The sequence below is a fragment of the Typopeltis vanoorti genome, chromosome 2, assembly GCF_054136105.1.
Source record: "Typopeltis vanoorti isolate ZY-2024b chromosome 2, IOZ_Tvanoo_1.0, whole genome shotgun sequence".
NCBI classification, from domain to species: domain Eukaryota; kingdom Metazoa; phylum Arthropoda; class Arachnida; order Uropygi; family Thelyphonidae; genus Typopeltis; species Typopeltis vanoorti.
Window position 1 is genome coordinate 50663791 of NC_143550.1, and position 20246 is coordinate 50684036.

The following is a 20246-nucleotide window of genomic DNA, read 5'->3' on the forward strand; positions in this document are numbered from 1 at the left end:
TAGTGCAACATGGGACATTATTACTATTATTGTTTCATGCATGTCTACCCTAAATGGATTGAAGTTGTCCAATATCATTAGTAAAACTCTCCATCCTCTACTATGCCATACAAGCCTGTTCAACAAAGAAAGTACTTTTCATATTCGCATGCTAAGTTCCATGCTGAGAAAGCAAATCCAAAATCTTCTCCATTTCATCTATAGATAGAATTTTCTTGCTTCATTTTGACCATGATATTTGTCTTCATATACCTGAATGCAGTTAAACAGCAAAACAACATAAAAACCATCTATCCAAATTTGGTCTTTGCAATAATAAGTTTAAAGTAGGATTGGTTCTGAGGAATTAAGGCTACCTGGTGTTTTCAGTAGTTTGCTACATCATTCATTGCAGATTACTTAAATGAACTTATAGCAGAGTTGTCCTCTTGTTTTACAAATAGTACCTGTGAGGCTACTTTGTGTAAAAGCTTTTGTTTGCTTATATAAATGCATCTGTTTATTATACATCCACATCCGTATATATATAATACTGAGATAAGCTGTATTTCTGTCTGCAATAGTACAAACAGAAATACAGCTTATTCCAATATTATATATATATACACTTGGATGTGGATGTAGAATAAACAGATGCATTTCTATAAGCAAACAAAAGCTTTTACATAAAGTAGCTTCATAGGTACTATTTGTAACTATGGAAAACACCAGGTAGCCTAAGTTACTCAGAACCAATGCTACTTTAAACTAACTATTGCAAAGAGTAAAAGCATAAGACCTTCACAACAGCAAACAATTTCTGAACAAATGACATTATAAACCATGTCACAAAGTACAGTTATTGGGAGTAATGCTGTGGGAAGTACTACATAAAATTCTTTGTGCTCTTTGGTAGAAGACAAAAAACATGATTTTTTTTTTATTTTATTTTGCTTTATACAGTAATTTACTATTTGGTATTGTATCGTTTCAATAAAAAAAAAAATCTTAAAATTTATCTTTGCTTTTACTATTTGGTATTGTATCATTTCAATAAAAAAAAAAATCTTAAAATTTATCTTTGCTTTTGACAAAATCAAATTCACATTGTGAATCAACTATAAAGGCATGCTTGTAAAGAAGAAAATTATGTTAGCTAAAGCAAAATGATATATATATATATATATATATATATATACACATATATAAAAAGTCAGTTAGGAGAATAAGTCAAGTAAACCAACATGCAATTGACATAAAATTTTAACTATCAATTTTATAATGCACATTGCTGCATTAAAAAAAAAAGCGGGAGAGGGGAATAAATACTCACCATTTTATAGTTGGGTATTTGGTTAATGAAGAATATCTAAATATATAGATATTTGAAGCAAAAATGATAAAATCACATGCTAATGTACGTAGGCTGTTCAATAAGTAATAAGACTATATTTATACAGAAAACAGATTACCTTTAATTGTCATCATTTACATGGTCTTTTTCGAAGTAACTACTGTGAGATTTGTGACATTTGTCCCAAGGTTGCATCCACTTCTTAAACACATGTGAGAGTCCGTTTTTTTGAGAGTTCTTTTAAAACTGCCTCCGCAGCTTTTACACATGCTTTGTTGCTTTCTAAATGGCGGCCTCTTAGTGGTTTCTTGAGCTGAGGAAACAGCCAGAAATCACACGGTGCGAGATCAGGACTGTATGGACGGTGTGGTAGGATATCTGTGTTGTTCTTCTGCAAAACGTCCACTACACAACCAGCAATATGTGGCCTTGCATTATCGTGGTGCAATAAGAAGCCATTCTTCAGCAACGGACACTTCCTTTTGACGTGCTTGATGATAATCGCTGCTGTGTTGATCATTGTCTCTGTGATGGACATTGAAGGTCTTCCCTCACGTTCAAGATCGTCCACATTTTGCCTTCCTTCCTGAAAAGTTTTATGCCAGCGAAAAACACTTGCCCTCAACATTGCTTCATCGTGGAAAGCTTTGCATATCATGTTAAAAGTGTCCAATGCCGATTTTTGCACACACACACAAAATTTAATCGCATAACACCATTCCAAGGACGCTTCCATTTTGAAGACTGGTCGCACCTTGTAGGCGTGCCGATGAGCACTTGTGTTTAGTCACGTGACACTCTGGCACATCTGCCTGTATACGTCATCTATCAACCTCTTTTGTTAATACATACAGCAACATTTCTTTATTCCATAGAAATTAATATTGTGTTGAGTGGTTTCGTAACAGTAAAATTAGTCTTATTACTTATTGAACAGCCCACGTAATTAGAAAACAAATGTAAGATTCTGGAGGAATATTGACAGAAAATCAGTTGTAAAACTTTGTGTTTGATTATAGTATTCTACACCTATACCTTGATTGACTCTACATGAAACAACAACAATATTAATAAAAGAAGGATTAATTGCTTACCTGCTGATGGTTCACCTCCTGCTAGGGTAGCTACTGATGGCTCTGTAGCTATTGTTACTGCTGCACCTATAAAAAGTAGCATCTTTATATACTATTTTCCTTATTATAAATATCTATAAAACTTAACTTTTTATACTTAAGATATCTATGAGATGTAGTTATAAAGTAATGACAGATTTCACTAAATGGTTATAAGTAAGAACTACGTTACTTTTTGAGATATGTTCTGAAACCAGAAACAATTATTTTGATCAGCCTGTTGCTAGCAATCACAGTGAAAAGGAATGCATGCAATAGCTTGCTGTAATGAATGATTATTATTTATAACAGGGAGAGATGAAACTTCAGTGTGCCTGCAGGCTACATTTGCTTTACAATAGGAACCAAATGACCAGCTATCAAGTTATGAGGTAAAAAAAGAGAACAATGGGTATAAATTTAATTTATGATGCATAAGTGTTCAGATCTATTAGATATAATAATGAAGGAGATATAAATCTTTTGATGTTTAACTGCCAGTAAGCGAAACTCTAAGAACTCGGACTAATATCTATGAGTTTCATACCGAAAAACTATCGGCAAATCCAAGTGTAAGTGACCACTTGGTAGTGCAACACCAAGGCAACTCGAATCAAAGGTGGAGCAAGCTCCCTCACTATCCTTGATATTTTCTCATAATGTAAAAACACAGCCCCTAGGGGATGTAATACTGTAATTATGTTAGGAGGAGAGGTCACTACCCAGACCGGTTTCAACCTTTTTTGAGGTCTCATCAGTGAGTAGGTAGACCTGGATGATAACAAGGTTTAAGTGAAAAGAACTTATATACCTTCACTATACGAATGCCATAAAGGTGTGCTTGTATATTATAACATAGATTGAAAGCCAAACGGCTATTTTTCTGGCAACCTTAATAATAATGAAGGAGATATAAATCTTTTGATGTTTAATTGCCAGTAAGCGAAACTCTAAGAACTAGGACTAATATCTGATGAGACCTCAAAAAAGGTTGAAACTGGTCTGGGTAGTGACCTCTCCTCATAATGTAATTACAGTATTACATCCCCTAGGGGCTGTGTTTTTACATTATGAGAAAATATCAAGGATAGTGAGGGAGCTTGCTCCACCTTTAATTCGAGTTGCCTTGGTGTTGCACTACCAAGTGGTTACTTACACTTGGATTTGCCAATAGTTTTTCGGTATGAAACTCAGATATTAGTCCGAGTTCTTAGAGTTTTGCTTACTGGCAGTTAAACATCAAAATATTTATATCTCCTTCATTATTATTAAGGTTGCCAGAAAAATAGCCGTTTGGCTTTCAATCTATGTTATAATATACAAGCACACCTTTATGGCATTCGTATAGTGAAGGTATGTAAGTTCTTTTCACTTAAACCTTGTTATCTTCCACGTCTACCTACTCACTGATGAGACCTCAAAAAAGGTTGAAACCGGTCTGGGTAGTGACCTCTCCTCATAATGCAATTACAGTATTACATCCCCCTAGGGGCTGTGTTTTTACATTATGAGAAAATATCAAGGATAGTGAGGGAGCTTGCTCCACCTTTGATTCGAGTTGCATTGATGTTGCACTACCAAGTGGTTACTTACACTTGGATTTGCCGATAGTTTTTCAGTATGAAACTCATAGATATTAGTCTGAGTTCTTAGAGTTTCGCTTACTGGTAATTAAACATCAAAAGATTTATATCTCCTTCATTATTATTAAGGTTGCCAGAAAAATAGCCGTTTGGCTTTCAATCTATTAGATATAAGTTTTCATATTTGTTTAACTAAACATACTGGAAATAGAGCTACCCTAATATTATCTATCCTGCAAGGTCATTTTCAAAAGGATCTCAATTCATCTTCCCTTATCTTTGATTTACTCAAACTATCAGAATCAGATCTCTCTCTCTCTCTCTTCAGGGAACATTTGCCTTTAGTCTGACACATCTATCCATCTATCCAAGTGTTTTTTTAGAGATCTCCTTGGTCTCCAACAAAAACATGTCAACCTTTTTACTTTTCAAGTTATCCATGTCTGGGGAGGGAAAAGAGAAAGTTCTACAACAAGGCCAAATGGATTGCATATCTAATTATAAGAATCGGCTAGGTAGTAATTTGTTATGTCTATACACAAATGCCAGGAGTATCAGAAACAAAGGGATGAAGTTTTTACTATATTGCATACGATGTATTCTAAGATTATTAGCATTAGTGAAACCTGGCTATTAGAATCAGATATGTCACAGGTAGTCTGTTTGAGCCTTATGTCTTTTTGACAAGTACTTTCATGAATGCTACTCCATGAATTAGTATCTATCTGACTTTCCATTAAGCATTTTTTAAAACACAAACAGCACCTTACCAAAATCCTTTTAAAATTCAACTGCAATCTCACCAAAATTGCTGCTTCTCTTCCTTTTCCATGCCACTCTAATCTCTTGAACAATCTCCCTAACAAAGTGTTCCAACAACCACACCCTCCATCTTTCCAAGAAGGATATCAATAGGATTCTTCTTCCTTAAACATTACCTTAACACATGACACAAATGCACTAAAAAGTTCTGCAATCTCTCCTGATGTATGCAGTTACACAAAACAGAACAGAAGATTTCAGCTTCTAGAAAACGACCATTTTCTTGAAGTCATACTCTTGACAACAGCTATTAATCCTACACAAATCTTATCTACCCAACCATTAAATACTGTTCTAACATCTAGGGCAGTGCTCCTAAGAGATACCAAAAAATACTTGACTCAATACAGAAGAGAGCAATTAGGTTGATTAATGATCCATCTCTCATCAATTCACTCCATCCACTCTCACAGAGGCATTCAGTTTCTGCCGTTTGCATCTTCTATAAATATGAAAACAGCCAATGTTCATCTGTTAAGTCTATTAAATCCATCTTCTAAGCCTTTTTTTATAACCATTTTTGGTTATAGGCCTCCCTCATTTGTTTCCATCTTTCTCTGTTGAAGGCTTCCCAATGCCAACATTCTCCAGCCATCTCCAATAGGTTGTCCTTCCATCTTCTCTCTCTAGGCTTCTCAGCATTCATCGTCCTTGGTATGGATGCCACAGGGTGATTGTCTATCTATTGCATTTAATATCTGTGGAATATGTCCTACCTATCTCCATTTTAATTTTAAAATATCTTCTCCTATACCCAATACTTGTTTCTTTTCTTGTCTTCATTCCTTATTTTGTCTTGGAGTTTGATGTTTAGTATAATTCATCATCCTTATTCTGTCCAGTATTTGTTTAGTTACTGGCCATGTCTCTGATCCATAGGTCATAAGTGAGATGATACACTGGCTGAAAAGTCTGGCTCTATTTTCTGATTTCATTCTATTGCACAGAATTCTTTTCAGTTTGCCAAAAACTACCCAGCCTAGCTGAATTCTTCTTTCTATTTCTTCGTAAACGCTTATTGATTGATATTGATCCCATTGTCTTCTGGTCTATTTCACTCAGGGCATATTCTAATACTGCATCGAACAATTTGGGTGAGATAGTACCTCCTTGACATACTCCTTTATTTAATGCTTTGTTCACATATAAGGATATTAGAAGCTGCTTTTTCATATATTTTGCTTATCAGCTGCATATAGTTTTGGCTTATTCTATATTTCTTCACTGCTATTAGACTGCTTGTTTTACAACTCAGTCAAATGCTTTTTTATAGTCATGGTACAATGGTAAGTTGTATTCTCTGCATTTTTCCCCCAGTTGATTCAATGTCTGCAGATGGACAATTGTACTAAACCCTTTTCAGAATCAAGCTTCTTTGTTAGGCTGAGCTTCATCTAATGATCTGGTGATTCTGTTTGTTATTATTTTTATAAACAGTTTATATACTTACACTGCTCTGCCAGATGATACATACAAGACACCAAGTAAGCTTTATAGGCAGCTCTATACCATCCCAAGGGATAATAGATGCTGCTGGGAATCTGCTCCTCTGGAGTACCATCACACCCAGTCTGAATACCTTTTAGTTTGGTTCCTTAGAATCAACCATTCTGGATTGGGAGGCCTGAGTGGTAGAATACGCTGCTGCTAGCATAGGTCAATACACACAAGCTTCTTCACCACATCAAGGTGAGGATTCCAGCAAAGGGACATTAAAGCCACTGAAACACGTTCAGTAACTACTCAACACTCCTTCACAGTTCAACTACAAACTCATAGAATAAATTTTTCCATCCCCCTTGTTTATTTTCTCTATTACTGTCCTCTGGAACAGTCTTCCATCTTATGCATTTCAAACAGAATACAATCAACTGCTCTTCAAAATAAGTGTGAACAAGTTTTTTCTCACTCATCCACTGTACTACGAACTCTAGGTTACTCAACCTCTTGTGTATGGGGATTACCATTAAAAAAACCTACCATTCATTCTCTCTTTCCGTCCAGCATAAGCAAAACTATCCTTAAAGAGTATGCCAACATATTGTGGAAATGCAGAACCATCTCCATTTGGCACTACAGTACACCAATGAAGTCATTCCACAGGCTGGCCACTATACATTATTTGGAACTAAACAGAGAGCCTCTTGATGTGTCCATGAATGCATCAGTAGGATTTCAACAACAGAAACACGTGGAGCGTGTTTCTGTTGTACTTGTATTTCTTTTGTCAGTCTGACCACGTGCCAGCATCCATGCTCCACGTGTTTCTGTTGTACTTGTATTCTTGTGTAATGGCTCCTATACATTCGGTGTTTTTTAGTAATGTAATGATTCATATTTAATGCTTGTTGTATATTTGTATATTCATCCCAACCCAGATGAAGTGGCAAAACTAGTAGGTTTATTAAATCATTACAACCCATAAACCAAGTGTTAGTTATTTTTTTAATAACATAGCCAATGAGACTTTTCTTATTCCTCGCATCTTCTCTCCATGTGAATTTGTGCACATTTTTATGTTGGAACATTGTGTTAGTAATAACCAGTTCATGTCCTGAGCAGAAATCCAACAGGTATTTGCCATTATTATTAGCTTTGCTCTTTTCTCCAAATTTTCCCAAAATATTTTTATGTCTGACAATCATTTCTTACTCTGCAGTTTAGATCCCCAACAAGGACAAGCTTTTCCTTTTTCATTGAGTCAGTTGCTTTCACTAAAGCCTAAAAAAATTCCTCCACTGCTAGCTTAGTAGAACCTTCTGTGGAATCATGGGCACAAATAAGTCTCATTGCCCAGTTCCTCATTCTGATATTTGCACACATCACACTACTTGATCATCACCATCATCTTCCTATTTTGTATTAGGCCTCAGGACCTGTTACAGTCTCATTCCATCTTTTTTTGTTGTCTTCCAACTGATCTCTTCCCCACAGGCTTGTATTCAAGGATTTGTTTGGTGATTCTACTATTGTCCATTCTTCCTATGTGCTGTTTCCATTTCTATCTATAGATGCAGATACATTATATTATTGTTGTTCATTCATTTCTTCGATGATTTCTTTATTTCTTTCATGATCTAACAAGGTGTATCCTGTGGTTCTCCTCATAAATCGCATTTCAACTGCAGTTATTCTTCTCTGATCGTCCATGCCTCACTTCCATAAGTCAGCACTAGTCTTGCTAATGCTTTATAGGCTCTAATCTGAGTATGTTTTTGTACCTTCAAAGGTTTAAAAACTTGATTTATAATATTTAAAGTTCTATTGAAATTTGTAATTTTCATTTCTATGTCTTTTTCTTCTCTGTGGGTTAGGTGATATCAAAGGTATTTGAAAGAGTTGAAATGTTTAATAATTGTATCGTCTAAATAGATTTTAATTCTTATTGGTTCTCTTCCCTTAAAGGCGAGTACCTTTGTCTTCTCTACTGAAATTTCCATATTAAATTTTTTTTACTATTAGATTAAGATGATTGATAGAGTATTGCAGATCAGCTTCAGAGAGTGCAAGTATAGCCTGATCATCTGCAAACAGTATTGTGTCTATATTAGTGCATTTGTTAACATGTTCGCTGCCAACTCAGAGGATACTTGTAGTTAGTATATCAGCCCCACAAGCTAGCTACGAGTATACTCGTATGATGCTTACTGCTGGCAACGAGATTACCCGTACTGATCTTGAAGTGAAAATGCTTGGCATGTAGAGCTAGGCAAAACTGTGCACACTCGTAGATGGTATATGCTCCACACAAGCCAACTACGAGTATACTTCTATGTTGATTACCGCTGGCAATGAGATTACCCATACTGACCTTGAAGAAGTGAAATTGCTTGGCATATGGGAACAAATTATGCTGAAGTAGCGTGGCAGCGAACATGTTAATTGGAATATAACCATGTATTGTTAGTCTCCATTGTCTTACTATAGAATTCATACAGATTGTGAAGAGAATGGATGAATGGCTAAAGACTTGCCTCACTCCCCTATTTTTTGGTTCCCAGTCAGAGATTCTTCCATTAACTTTTACTGCAATCATGTTGTCTGTATATGTTTCATGGATCGCTTTAATTAGGTGATGAGGAACTCTATCATTTATTAATCTTTCAAAACGTTTCTTGTGGTTAACTCTGTCAAATGCCTTAGAATAATCAATAAAAGCAATATGGGTTTCAACATTGTATTCTTTGTTTTTCCAAGGGTACTTAAGGGTGAAAGCTGTATAACTGAGAGGAGACCTACACATAGCCTTTAAAGAATGAGAAGAACCAACCATGGCTTTTGATCTAATGTCCAATGCTCATCATCTCGTGGTGCACCCTATTGGATATCTACCTGGATATTGAACGAATGAGGATAGGCTGGCAATTTGGGATTTAGATGACCAAATTGTATGCTTATTGGCTTAAACCAAAATACAAAATGATGGAACAACACGACAAAATTTCATGCCAGCTGGGTCGTCCACCGGTTAAACAAGGCCCGGTTGTTTTCACCAGGGAAAACAGCGAAAAGTCAGTTACTGGAACAAATCTGTAAACACGCCCCAACTCAACATCACCAGAGTTAAAGAACGGTACTATCAACATAAGAAGCCTGAATGGCTAAGAAATGGAGCTAGCAGAGGAATTAGATAAGTACCAGATCGACATAATATGGGTGACTGAAACAAAAAAGACAAAAACTGGTGAGATCTTTCGGAGCAATAAATACAAAATGTTATATTCAGGCAATGACAATCAAGGAAAAGAAGGAATAGCCATAGTATTCAACAATAAATACGAGGCTAATCTTCTTGAATGACAGGCAGTCTCGAGTAGAGTGATGTGGGCAAAGATCAGAAAGGGGAACTGGACAATGAAACTTATTTGTGCCTATGGTCCCACAGAAGGTTCTACTAAGGTAGAAGTGGAGGAATTTTTTGATACTTTAGAAAAAGCAACTGACACAATGAAAAAGGAAAAGTTGGTCCTTGTTGGGGATCTGAATAGCAGAGTAGGAAATGATTGTCAGACATACAAAAGTATTTTGGGAAAATTTGGAGAAAAGAGCAAAGCTAATAATTATGGCAGATACCTTTTGGATTTCTGCTCAGGACATGGATTGATTATTACTAACACCATGTTCCAACATAAAAATGTGCACAAATTCACATGGAGAGAAGAGGCAAGGAATAAGAAAAGTCTCATTGACTATGTTATTGTTGATAGTGATGTTTTCTCCCTGGTGCAGGACACCAGAGTGTACAGAGGATTTGAAATTGGAAGCGATCACTATTTAGTCTTGAGCAGAATAAAATTGAATTTCATATTGAAAAGAATAACATGTAAGAAAGTTTAAAGCGAATAAATGTTGAGCAGCTCTCAGATGTGAACTGTACACTAAAATACACAAATATTATTGAAGAAAAAATGAAAGAGTTTGAGAATAAGAACCAATTATCTATATGGTGTTACATTATGAAGGAAAGTGGTATTAAACATGATATCAAAATTGGAGATGAATGTCAGTTCTTTGCTTTATGCAGACGATGTTATACTTCTAAATAAATCCGCTACAAGTCTGCAAGATTCCCTGACTAAATTGAATAACTGTTGTAATAGAATGGTATGAAGGTCAGCAATAAAAAGACAAAGACAATGAAAATAGGCAAAATCGTTGAAAATGTCAACTGTGTTGTGAAGGAGAACCTGTGGAGCAAGTAAAACATTTCAGCTACCTAGGCACGATTCTTAGTGAAGATGGTAAATTAAATATGGAAATAGACAATAGAATCAACAAAGCTGGTTTGGTAGGAAGTCAATTCAATAAATTCATATGGAATAAGAGAGAAATTAGTGAGACCACTAAATTAGTTGTATTCAAGACAGTGTTCAAATCAGTTTAACTTATGGATCTGAGAGCTGGGTCAGAAGTAAAACACTTAACTAGAGACCACAGATATGAGAGTCCCGAGAAAAATTAGAGGCGTAAACTGATGGCATCAATGGCAATATCATATTAAAAACGAGGATATTAGGAAAGAACTTGACATTGTCAGCAGAGCTAATCTCATGTGGTATGGTCACTTAACCGGAATGTGCAAGGAAAGATTAGCATAACAAGTGTTCTCTGCCAGGTTGGCAGAGAAGAACACCCAGAGGAAGACCAAGATATAGGCGGATTGATACGATAAAAAGTCTGATGATAGAAATAAAACATCCGATAATGTTGTGGTCTTGACAAGAAAAAGACTGATTTGGAGAAAAATTGTAGATAGGAAGTTAGTAATGATGTAAATTTTTCATGTAGTACTATCATATCCTGTACACTCCTTGAGCATGGCATGAATTTCATGATGATGTTTTTCCAATAAAAGTTTTAAGGTAAAGTATCAATCTGCTAAAGCAGCCTCTCCTGAATCCATTCTGCTATTCTTTTACCTTATCTTCATAGAATTGGGACAGTCTATTTTTCAGAATTTTACTATAGATTTTATATCCAGAGTTCAGGTACTAATTCCTCTATAATTTTCACAGTTATTAATATCACCCTTCTTGTATATAGGATTAACTATTGTTTTTTGCCAGTCTTTTGGTGGTGGTGGTTCACCATTTCATATTTTATTTATTACTTTAAATAAACGAATTTTGAGCCTGCATATTTGATTAATTCAGTATTTAACCCATCTTCACCTGGTGTTTTATGGTTTTTACAATTTTCTAGAGTAGTTTCTAACTTGTCTATTGATATAAGATCCAAGAGTGTCTCATTATCAAAGTTTATTATTTCAAAATCTTTATTACGAGTCCAAAGGTTTTTATAATAACTTAGCAAGGTATTCAGATCGATGAGTGAAAGACGAGAGTTTTCTCTTATATCTCTATTTAAATTATTTAACATTTTAAACGTTTTGGACTGTGGACATGTAATATCTGTTTCAAGTTCAGAGACAAAGTTGTCCCATGACTCTGTTTTTTTTCCCCTTACAGCTTGTTTAGCGATTGCTCTTTCTTTCTTGTATTCTATATAGTCATCTTGAGATTTTGTTGCTAAGTATTTTTTTAAAAGCATTCCTTTTGTCTTCAATAATTATGGCAAAGGGTGCTTAAGGATCAAAGCTGTATAACTGAGAGGAGATCTCCACATAGTCTTTAAAGGAATGCGGAGAACCGAATTCTCACCTTCTTGTGGTGCACCCTGTTGGGTATCTACCTGGATACTGAACGATTAAGGATGGGCTGGCAATTTGGGATTTAGCCGACCAAATTGTAATTCTTATTGGCGTAAACCAAATTACAAAATGATGGTACAACATGACAAAATTTCATGCCGGCTGGGGTGTCGCCCAGTTAAACAAAGCCCCCGTTGTTTTCGACAGGGAACCAGGGTGAACAGCGAAAAGTCAGCTACTAGAACAAATCTGAAAACACACACCGCAACTCAACATCACCAGAGTTAAAGATCGGTACTATCAACATAAAAAGCCTGAATGGCAAAGAAATGGAGCTAGCTGAGGAATTAGATAAGTACCAGATCGACATAATACGGGTGACTGAAACAAAAAAGACAAAAACTGGCGAGATCTTTCGGAGCAATAAATACAAAATGTTATATTCAGGCAATGACAATCAAGGAAAAGAAGGAATAGCCATAGTATTCAACAATAAATACGAGGCTAATCTTCTTGAATGACAGGCAGTCTCGAGTAGAGTGATGTGGGCAAAGATCAGAAAGGGGAACTGGACAATGAAACTTATTTGTGCCTATGGTCCCCCAGAAGGTTCTACTAAGGTAGAAGTGGAGGAATTTTTTTAGGCTTTAGAGAAAGCATCTGACACAATGAAATAGGAAAAATGGGTACTTGTTGGGGATCTGAATAGCAGAGTAGGAAATGATTATCAGACATATAAAAATATTTTGGGAAAATTTGGAGAAAAGAGCAAAGCTAATAATAATGGCAGATACCTTTTGGATTTCTGCTCAGGACACGGACTGGTTATTACTAAGACCATGTTCCAACATAAAAATGTGCACAAATTCACATGGAGAGAAGAGGCAAGGAATAAGAAAAGTCTCATTGACTGTGTTATTGTTGATAGTGATGTTTTCACCCTGGTGCAGGACACCAGAGTGTACAGAGGATTTGAAATTGGAAGTGATCACTATTTAGTCTTGAGCAGGATAAAATTGAATTTCATATTGAAAAGAATAACATGTAAGAAAGTTTTAAAGCGAATAAATGTTGAGCAGCTCTCAGATGTGAACTGTACACTAAAATACACAAATATTATTGAAGAAAAAATGAAAGAGTTTGAGAACAAGAACCAAACCTAGGAGATTCAGTGGCAAGCCTTGAAGAAAACCTTGATTGATTCAGTCAGAGAGGCATGTGGTTAGGTTGTCTGAAAAGATAGAAAAATCAGGACTCCATGGTGGACACTGGCAGTGAAGGAAAAGAAGAAATCATATCAAAAGTTCCTGGCAAATAAGTCAGCTTGTGCTCTTAGAGAATACAGAGACAAATGTAAGAAAGCTAAACACTGCATAAAACTAGCTAAACGAACGTCATGGGAGGACTTTGGCAAGAACATAGAAAATATATATCAAGAAGGTGTCAAAATATTTTGAGGGTTGTTGAAGAAGCTTAGAAATGGAGGAAACAGTGCTGTAAAAGGAGTTAGAGATGATAAAGGTGACATGAAAATGGGAGAAACAGATATCCTTGAAGTAGGAGTAACTACTTCAAGAAATTGATAATGAAACAAGCAGTGATAGCACAGTGGTAAAAAAACACTCAACAGGCATACAGTCAGGAATACATATCCATACTTGAAGTAGAAAAAGCCACCAAAGGCTTGAAATGTGGAAAGGCAGCAAGAGTAGATGATATTTGACCAGAAATGCTGAAGTATGGTGGTATAAAAGTCTTACAGTGGCTGCACTGCATAGTTCAGAAGGCCTTGATAGAGGGACGAATTCCCGATGATTGGAGTAGAGCTCTCATAGTACCCATATATAAAAAGGGAAATAAAACTGAATGTGAGAATTACAGAGGTATTTCCCTACTGAGTGTTCCTGGTAAGATATATGCAAGTACACTTGAGAAACGGTTGAGAAGAATTGTAGAAGAAAAGCTTGGTAAACAACAAGCTGGATTCCAGCCAAATAGAGGCTGTCAGGATCAGATCTTCACTTTACGACAAATAGTTGAGAAAGCATGGGAATATAACAAAGATCTCTAATTGATTTTTGTAGATCTGGAAAAGGCATATGATAAAGTGTCAAGAGAGAAGCTATTCAATACGCTACAGTTATATGGGGTCAATGGGGCATTATATCAAGCAATACTTAGTCTTTATTTGAGTTGTAAGTCAGCAGTTAGAATTGAAGGAAGTACAGGAAGATGGTTTAATGTTAAATCTGGTGTGAGACAAGGATGTACATTATCCCCTTTGTTATTCATTATCTATATGGATCACATTATGAAGAAAAGTGGTATTAAACATGATATCAAAATTGGAGATGTTAATGTTCAGCTCTTTGCTTTATGCGGACGATGTTATACTTATCAATAAATCCACTACGAGTCTGCAAGATTCCTTGACTAAATTGAATAACTGTTGTAATAGATATGGTATGGAGGTCAGCAATAAAAAGACAAAGACAATGAAAATAGGCAGAATCGTTGAAAATATCAACTGCATTGTGAACTGAGAACCTGTGGAACAAGTAAAACATTTAACCTACTTAGTCACGATTTTTAGTGAAGATGTTAAATTAAATATGGAAATAGACAACAGAATCAATAAAACTGGTATAGTAGGAAGTGAATTGAATAAATTCATATGGTATAAGAGAATTAGTCGGAACACTAAATTAGCTGTATACAAGACAGTGTTCAAACCAGTTTTAACTTATGGATCTGAGAGTTGGGTCAGAAGTAAAACACTTGACCAAAGACTAGGGACCACAGATATGAGAGTCCTGAGAAAGATTATAGTCGTGAACAGATGGCATCGATGGCAATATCATCATCAACAAATTCCTGCCATGTACCCTCAAGGGGTGTACAGAATATGACAGTACTACATGAAAAAATTACATCATTACTAACTTCCTATCTACAATTTTCCTCCAAATCATTCTATTACTCGTCAAGACTCCAACATTATTAGATCTTATATTTCTATCGTCTAAGGCACTTTGTACCGTATCAATCCACCTATATCGTGGTCTTCCTCTGGGTTGTTTTCCTGCCAGCCTGGCAGAGAACACTTGTTTTGCTAATCTTTCCTCTCCCATTCTATTTAAGTGACCATACCAGCTGAGATTAGCTCTGCTAACGCATTCCTGGATGCTGACAATGTCAAGTTCTTTCCTAATATCCTTATTTTTAATATGATATAGCCATTGATGCCATCTGTTCACGCCTATAATCTTTCTCAGGCCTCTCATATCTGTGGTCTCTAGTCTTTGGTCAAGTGTTTTACTTCTGACCCAGCTCTCAGATCCATAAGTTAAAACTGGTTTGAACACTGTCTTGTATACAGATAATTAAGTGTTCCGACTAATTTCTCTCTTATTCCGTATGAATTTATTCAATTGACTTCCCACCATACCAACTTTGCTGATTCTGTTGTCTATTTCTATATTTAATTTACCATCTTCAGTAAAAATCGTGCCTAAGTAGCTGAAATGTTTTACTTGTTCAACAGGTTCTCCATTCACAACACAGTTGATATTTTCAATGATTCTGCCTATTTTCATTGTCTTTGTCTTTTTATTGCTGACCTTCATACCATTCTATTGCAACAGCAATTGAATTTAGTCAGAGAATCTTGCAGACTTGTAGCAGATTTATTTAGAAGTATAACATCATCCGCATAAAGCAAAGAGCTGACATTAACATCTCCAATTTTGATATCAGGTTTAATACCACATTCCTTCATAATGTGATCCATATAGATAATGAATAACAGAGAGGACAACGTACATCCTTGTCTCACACCAGATTTAACACTAAACCATCTTCCTATAATTCCTTCAATTCTAACTGCTGACTTACAACTCAAATAAAGACTAAGTATTGCTATATATAATGCCCCTTTGACACCATATAACTGCAGCGTATTGAATAGCTTCTCTCTTGGTACCTTGTCATATGCCTTTTCCAAATCGACAAAACTTAAATACAGATCTTTGTTATATTCCCATGTTTTCTCGACTATTTGTCGTAAAGTGAAGATCTGATCCTGAAAGCCTCTATTTGGCTGGAATCCAGCTTGTTCTTCACCAAGCTTTTCTTCCACAATTCTTCTCAACCATTTCTCAAGTATACTTGCATAGATCTTGCCAGGAACACTTAGTAGGGAAATACCTCTGTAATTTTCACATTCAGTTTTATTTCCCTTTTTATATATGGGTACTATGAGAGCTCTACTCCAATCATCGGGAATTCGTCCCTCTGTCCAGGCTTTCTGAACTATGCAGAGCAGCCACTGTAAGACTCTTATACCACCATACTTCAGCATTTCTGGTCGAATATCATCTACTCCTGCCGCCTTTCCACATTTCAAGCCTTAGATGGCTTTTTCTACTTCAAGTATGGATATGTATTCCTGACTGCATGCCTGGTCAGTGTTTTTTATCACTGTGCTGTAATCACTGCTTGTTTCATTTAGCAGTTTTTCAAAGTAATTACTCCATACTTCAAGGATATCTTTTTCTACCGTTTTCATGTCACCTTTATTATCTCTAACTCTTTTTATAGCACTCTTTCCTCCATTCCTAAGCTTCTTCAACAACCTCCAGAATATTTTGCCACCTTCTTGATATTTATTTTCTATATTCTTGCCAAAGTCCTCCCATGACTTTTGTGTAGCTAGTTTTACACACTGTTTAGCTTTCTTACATTTGTCTCTGTATTCTGTAAGAGTAAAAGCTGACTTATTTGCCAGGAACTTTTGATATGCTTTCTTCTTTTCCTTCACTGCCTCTTTAACTTCCTGTGTCCACCAGGGAGTTCTGATTTTTTTATCATTGCACACAACCTCACCACATGCCTCTCTGACAGAATCAATCAATGTTTTCTTCAGAGTTTGCCACTGAATTCTCCAAGGTTTGATTCCTGTTCTCAAACTCTTTCATTTTCTTTTCAATAATCTTTCTGTATTTTAGTGTACAGTTCACATCTGAGAGCTGCTCAACTTTTATTCGCTTTAAAACTTTCTTACATGTTATTCTTTTCAATATGAAATTCAATTTTATCCTGCTCAAGACTAAATAGTGATCACTTCCAATTTCAAATCCTCTGTACACTCTGGTGTCCTGCACAAGGGAGAAAACATCACTATCAACAATAACATAGTCAATGAGACTTTTCTTATTCCTAGCCTCTTCTCTCCATGTGAATTTGTGCACATTTTTATGTTGGAACATGGTGTTAGTAATAACCAGTCCATGTCCTGAGCAGAAATCCAACAGATATTTGCCATTATTATTAGCTTTGCTCTTTTCTCCAAATTTTCCCAAAATATTTTTGTATGTCTCACAATCATTTCCTACTCTGCTATTTAGATCCCCAACAAGGACCAACTTTTCCTTTTTCATTGTGTCAGTTGGTTTTTATAGAGCGTCAAAAAATTCCTCCACTTCTACCTTAGTAGAACCATAGGCACAAATAAGTCTCATTGTCTAGTTCCCCATTCTCATATTTGCCCACATTACTCTACTTGAGACTGACTGCCATTCAAGAATATTAGCCTCATATTTTGTGTTGAATACTATGGCTACTCCTTCTTTTCCTTGATTGTCATGGCCTGAATATAACATTTTGTATTTATTGCTCAGAAAGATCTCACCAGTTTTGGTCTTTTTTGTTTCAGTCACCCCTATTATGTCGATCTGGTACTTATCTAATTCCTCAGCTAGCTCCATTTCTTTGCCATTCAGGCTTCTTACATTGATAGTACCGATCTTTAACTCTGGTGATGTCGAATTCGGGTTTGTTTTCAGATTTGTTTCAGTAGCTGACTTTTCGCTGTTCGCCCTGTTCCTTGGCAAAAACAACGGGGGCCTTGTTTAACCCGGCGACGCCCCAGCCGGCATGAAATTTTGTCATGTTGTACCATCATTTTTTATTTTGGTTTAACCAATAAGAATACAATTTGGTCGGCTAAATCCCAAATTGCCAGCCCATCCTCGTTTGTTCAGTATCAAAGTAGATACCCAACAGGGTGCACCACGAGAAGGTGAGGATTGGACATTAGGTCAGAAGCCCTGGTCGGATCTCCGTATTCCTTGAAAGGCTATGTGGAGGTCTCTTCTCAGTTATACAGCTTTGACCCTTAAGCACCCCAATATCATATTAAAAATGAGATATTAGGAAAGAACTTGACATTGTCAGCATCCAGGAATGCATTAGCAGAGCTAATCTCATGTGGTATGGTCATCTAAACAGAATGGGCAAGGAAAGATTGTCAAAACAAGTGTTCTCTGCCAGGTTGGCAGGAAAACGACCCAGAGGAAGACCACGATACTGGTGGATTGATACGGTACAAAGTGCCTCAGACGACAGAAATATAAGATCTGATAATATTGGAGTCTTGACAGGTAAAAGACTGATCTGGAGGAAAATTGTAGATAGGAAGTTAGTAATGATGTAAATTTTTCATGTAGTACTATCATATCCTGTACACCCCTTGAGGGTAAATGGCAGGAATTTGATGATGATGATGTGGACAATCTGATCATCCCATTTTCTAATTCCCTTTCTTCGCTGCCATTTCCTCTTTTTTCCCAGTGATTCATTGGCTGTTGTGCCTGTTATAATTGTTTTGATGTTATTCCATTCTTCCTCAATAGTTTTGCTTAAGTTTATATTTTCTATTTTTTCATTAATTCTTTTTTTTAATTTTTATAGAGTCATTTAATGCTAGTGTCACCTAAACGTCCAATCTTAAAAAAGGTTTCCCATTGAGATGAACGGATTTTTCTCATTAACCATTGAGGTGGGAATCTTAGGTTTGAAAGAAGAAGAAAGTGGTCCGTTTGTAATTCACAACCTCGGTATACTTTTGTTCACTGTACTTGATATTGCCTGCAATTCAATAAGATCAGCCTCATATTTAGTGTCCATATCTGTTATTCGCAGAATGGCTCTTTCCATGTTTTGCACTATCTTTCAGAAAAGCTCCAAATTTCACTACCATATATCATTCCTGGGGGGGGGGGGGGGAACAGTAGTTGTAACTTTTTTTTATTATTAAACAATTTGGTCAAATTCCTTTAAATATATCTCTACAATGATTAAAAACTTTCTATCCTGGCATTATAAATGATATTTTGTCATTAAATTTATGTCATTTATAATGATTTGTCCAAGATATTTATGTGAACTTAGTATTTCAAGCTGTTCCTGATTTATTTCAAAGAGTGTTTCCATTACACCTTATTTTTGATTCGTCCGTATTTATTTGAAGGCTATCTCTAGACTTACTTCATTAATTCTATGATTGTGTTCTAATTGTTTTGTTGATGTTGCTATTAGTATAATATCATTGGCACATTGCTGATTATGTATTCTCCATCAATGTTTAAATCCTCTTTTCTGCTAATTCAGTTTTTTCATAGCACATTCAAGAGTTGTGAATAGTTTTGGTGAAATGGAGTCTAATTTTTATCCCTAATTATTACTGCTGATACAATATTTATTACTACATGTTTTAAAGTTTCTAGCATTTTACATAGGTCTATTAAGTCAGACTTCATCCCATAATCTAATGAAAGCCACGGAAATTGGTATATATATTCTTTAGTTTTTTCCATTATTTGATTTAAGGCTTATAGCTGATGTATAGTTAAAAATGATGCTCTAAAACCTGCCTGCTCACTTATAAATGAAAATGTGTTTATTCTAGTATCTATATTTTTGTAAAAAAACTTATAAAGAATGTGAAAAAGAATTATAGGTCTATAATTTCTTCATCATCATCATCATCATCATCAAATTCCTGCCATGTACCCTCAAGGGGTGTACAGGATATGACAGTACTACATGAAAAAATTACATCATTACTAACTTCCTATCTACAATTTTCCTCCAAATCAGTCTGTTACTTGTCAAGACTCCAACATTATCAGATCTTATATTTCTATCGTCTAAGGCACTTTGTACCGTATCAATCCACCTATATCTTGGTCTTCCTCTGGGTCGTTTTCCTGCCAACCTGGCAGAGAACACTTGTTTTGCTAATCTTTCCTCTCCCATTCTATTTAAGTGACCATACCACCTGAGATTAGCTCTGCTAACACATTCCTGGATGCTGACAATGTCAAGTTCTTTCCTAATATCCTCATTTTTAATATGATATTGCCATTGATGCCATCTGTTCACGCCTCTAATCTTTCTCAGGACTC

General features: G+C 35.8%; 1 protein-coding gene across 3 annotated transcripts in view; it reads right to left on the reverse strand.

The window, feature by feature from the left end:
• Positions 1–20246, reverse strand: part of Grasp65 (Golgi reassembly-stacking protein 2) — a 134725-nt gene that overhangs the window by 27062 nt on the left and 87417 nt on the right. For 2 of the 3 annotated variants that reach the window (XM_090404965.1, XM_090404985.1), the window contains exon 8: positions 2428–2493. In XM_090404965.1, coding sequence (XP_090261091.1) covers positions 2428–2493 — 66 coding nt within the window. The remainder of the gene's footprint in view (positions 1–2427; positions 2494–20246) is intronic. The other variant, XM_090404976.1, reaches the window with a different exon arrangement.